Raw genomic sequence first — 3,957 nt, 5'->3', positions numbered from 1 at the left:
AAGACAGTCTCTGAAAGCCATGAGTTGCCACATAAGTCCAACTAACCTTCTGGATAAACCATGTGACAGGCTTTGAGCTTACATGGAAAGGGAAGGGGACCCAGCTGACTGAATCTTTAGGCCATTGTCACCCTTGTGCCAGTCATGGGAGGCTGTACAGCCTAGCCCATCATCCAGCTCAATACCATGGGTCTCAGTCAGCATGAGGAAGAACCGAATATAGTCCAATGTTCATTATTTTAAACCATACAATTTTGGGATAGTGTTTACATAGAAAAAGATAACAATACAATCAGATTTTTTTTCAGGAGTCATTTATTATTACTATTATGTACAACTTTATAATATAGGTATGACAGGTAGGTAGGTAGGTAGATAGATAAACTGAAGAAAATATTTAGAAGACATAAATCTGACAAAGAATGTATGACCAGAATATATGAACAATTCTCATCAATAATAAGAAAACACATAACCCAATAAAAAATGTGAACATTATTTGTGAAGATATTTCACCAAAGAATATATGTAAGTGGCAATTAACACATAAGAATATGCTTAATAACATTATAGTTATTAGGTAAATGTGAATTAAAGCCCAAAATGAGAAACCATGATACACTACTAGATGGGCTAAAATTAAAAATACTGATGATACCAAGTATTATGAAAGAAGTTATGAAATTTAAACTCTCTTGCACTGCCCTTGCATGTAATGTGCTTCATCACTTTGATAAGTAACTTAACAGTTTATTTGAAATTATACTTATATTTGCACTGTGATCCAACTATTTCTTTCCTGAGTGTTTACCTAAAAGAATTTAAATCACATGTCCCTGTGATGACTCATACATAAATATTTATAGCACTTTTATTTGTAATAGCCAAAAAACTGAAAGCAAACTCAAATATTCATCAAGAGGTGAATGATTACACTGGAATAATATGTATAAATAAGAAATAAACTATTGAAATATGAAACAACATGCATGAATCTCAAAATTATTATGGTGAGTGGAAGGAACCACAAGTGGAAGAATATAAGCTACAGGATGCCATTTATACAAATTATATAAAATGCAAACTAATCTATAGGAACAAATATATATCAGTAAGTTCATGATATGGAGTGAAAAAGGAACACAAGAAGATTTGGGGTCTGACTGATATATTCATTGTTTTCATTGTGGCAATGGTATAAACAAGGATAGATAGCAGAAAGATAGCTGAAAGAAAATAAACTAATCTTCTGTTAATGAACAGTTTCACATTCATCAAATTATCTCATGTCATTCTCTAAATTGATCCTCTGGGAAGAAAGGTAACCCCTTTCTAGACTCAATTCTTCAACCAACTAGTTCTGTCTTTGATTCATCAGAACACCTTCAAATTCTCTAATGCTTAGCTTCCTTATCAGAAACAATGGGTCTAGATGATTCAAGAGAATATTTCTAGTACTTAAGGACTGTGAAGGAATCTGAAAAGTAAAATATGATGGGCTAACCGATTCAGACATAAGCAGCTGAAATCAGCTGTGCCTCCTAGAGGCGAAAATTTTGGTAATAGGAAACATGCTTTACATTTTAAAAATGTACGTATTTTTGAAACTTATCAGGAGAGTATTTTCTCCCTTACTAATCTCCTCAATGTACCCTGTATACCAGTCCAAAGAAAAGCCTTTCACCATTCTCCAACTACATTATGTAGTTTCTCATATTTTCATGATTTTTCAATATGCTCTTACCTTATGAGAGATCTCCCTTGACTCTCCATCTTGCTAATTCTATTCGTACCTCCGTTAAGCTGTTATTAAAAATGCAACAACAAAACAGCAAAACCCCAGGTACACAGAGCTTCAAGAGTTTCAACAGGAAATTAGTCCACACAATTGACCAATTAGTGATATCAATTTTGCCTAAACCCTTCAGAGAATTAAAAGTGAGAGGTAGATTTCCAGCTTTTGCAATAAATTCAAACAAACCCTGGCAGCAGAAGTGGAGAATGCCTGGATGCAGCCAGCGGGCTCTCGCCCACCAGGGCTGATGTCAGGGCCGCTCCCAGGGCCACGATGCACAGCGGGTACAAACACCGGGCCTAAAAGGCGCTTTCCCTGGGCCACTCACAGGTTGACGGCGTTGGACTTCTCCCACCATGAATCAGTATTTTGTTCTCACTGGAATAGTGAGTTGTTCTTGATTATCTTTCTTGCCCAAAATTCTTTTGTTAAAATATAGAATTCCTTATTCATCATCATATTCTTTCACATGGCATGGCTTCTAACCGTGTAGTTTATTTTAAGGCAAAGGAAATGCTACAATGTGGTTAAAAGTTCATTAGTCTTACATCACCCATCACCCTAAAGCAGGTGACTCACCTATGCTGCTACTATTTAGGTGCCAACACTTTCTTTTATACACTTTGATATTTCCTGGTCACAACATGTTATATTTACCATAGAGTAAAAATAATATGATAAATAAAGGTACAGCAAAAAACATCTGTGTGAAAAGAAAGTGTTCGATAAAATCCCTTGAGGGAGAAGTGTGCTTGCTTGTAAGATTGTTGCATTTTTCCAATTAGAGTTTGTAATTGGGAATTTAGGTGAATCTTGGAATGCGATATCTCATGAGGAAAAGCTTTGATCTCACAGCTTTTTTAGCGGCATCTTTTACATCTTTATTTCTCAAGCTATAAATCAGTGGGTTCAGCACTGGGATGATAATGGTGTAGAACACGGAGATGATTTTATCAGTGTTGGGAGAATACAGATGGCTGGGACGCGAATAAATGAAGAGAAGAGTCCCCTGATAGATCGCCACAGAGGTCAGGTGAGACGCACAGGTAGAGAAGGTTTTCTTCCTTCCGCTGGAAGAGCGGATCTTAAAGACCGAGAGAAGAATGAAAACATACGAAATGATGATGATAATGAAACAGGTGATTTCCACTGAGCTGCCGTATGTAGAGAGAAGCCACTCATTAATTGTTGTGTCTGTGCAGGACAGCTTAAGCAGGGGAGGTAGGTCGCAGAAAAAATGATTAATGACATTTTTATCACAGTATTTCAGAACAAACGCAAAGGATGTGTGAACCAGGGAACTCATGTTGCCTCCAATGTATGACAAGACAATCAACCATATGCAGATGCCCCGAGACATCACAACCGTATACAGTAAAGGGTTACAGATGGCGACATAGCGGTCATACGCCATGGCAGCCAAGATAAAGGATTCTGTGTCTGCAAAAGTACAGAAAAAATAAAACTGCAGGGCACAGCCATGATAAGAAATAGATTTATTCTCTGAGAGGAAATTAACCAACATTTTGGGAACAACGACTGAGGAGTAACAAAGGTCTACAAAGGAGAGGTTGCTAAGGAAGAAATACATGGGGGTTTGAAGGTGTGGATCAATCCTGATTAACATCATCAATCCAATGTTCCCCATTAAAATCATACCGTACAATGTTAGAAAAACAAGGAACAGGACAATCTGCAGTTCAGGGCGAGTAGGAAACCCTAATAGAATAAACTCAGTCACCAAAGTATAGTTGCCTTCTATAAATTCCATATTCCGTATTGCTTCCTTTCTATGAGAATTCTAACATCCTAAAATGTTCTACTGATGGAAAGAGAAAAGTAATTAGACACAATTACAAGGTTATTTCATCTCAACAAACAAGCAATCAAGTAAAGAATCTGAACCCAAACTCCCTTTCAGATATAAACTCCAATAAATATACTTAGAATTTAGTATCTATCACAATTCATGGCTGCTAGTTTTATTGTATTTGCTTGATCAATGACTTTCTTTCAGTGGAGACCTGGTTCCTTGCTCAGAGATTACATCTGATTTTCCTTAACTATTTGTACCCCAAATATAGCATATTAGCTGGCTCAGAGGATTCAAGGAAGTAGTGAATTAATGAATGGACTAATGATGATATGAAGAAATACATGTA

The 3,957-nt window shown here is 36.5% G+C and overlaps 1 protein-coding gene across 1 annotated transcript; it reads right to left on the bottom strand.

Annotated features, from left to right (window-relative positions):
• Positions 1 to 2,597: 2,597 nt before the first annotated feature.
• Positions 2,598 to 3,566, bottom strand: LOC108389661 (olfactory receptor-like protein OLF1). Its single transcript, XM_017648109.2, has one exon. The coding sequence runs from the start codon at positions 3,564 to 3,566 to the stop codon at positions 2,598 to 2,600; it is 969 nt and encodes a 322-aa protein (XP_017503598.2).
• Between the last annotated feature and the right edge of the window lie 391 nt (positions 3,567 to 3,957).

The sequence above is a fragment of the Manis javanica genome, chromosome 11, assembly GCF_040802235.1.
Source record: "Manis javanica isolate MJ-LG chromosome 11, MJ_LKY, whole genome shotgun sequence".
Taxonomy (NCBI): Eukaryota; Metazoa; Chordata; class Mammalia; order Pholidota; family Manidae; genus Manis; species Manis javanica.
The sequence above is the reverse complement of the archived record's forward strand: the minus strand, read 5'-3'. Positions and strand labels throughout refer to the sequence as shown.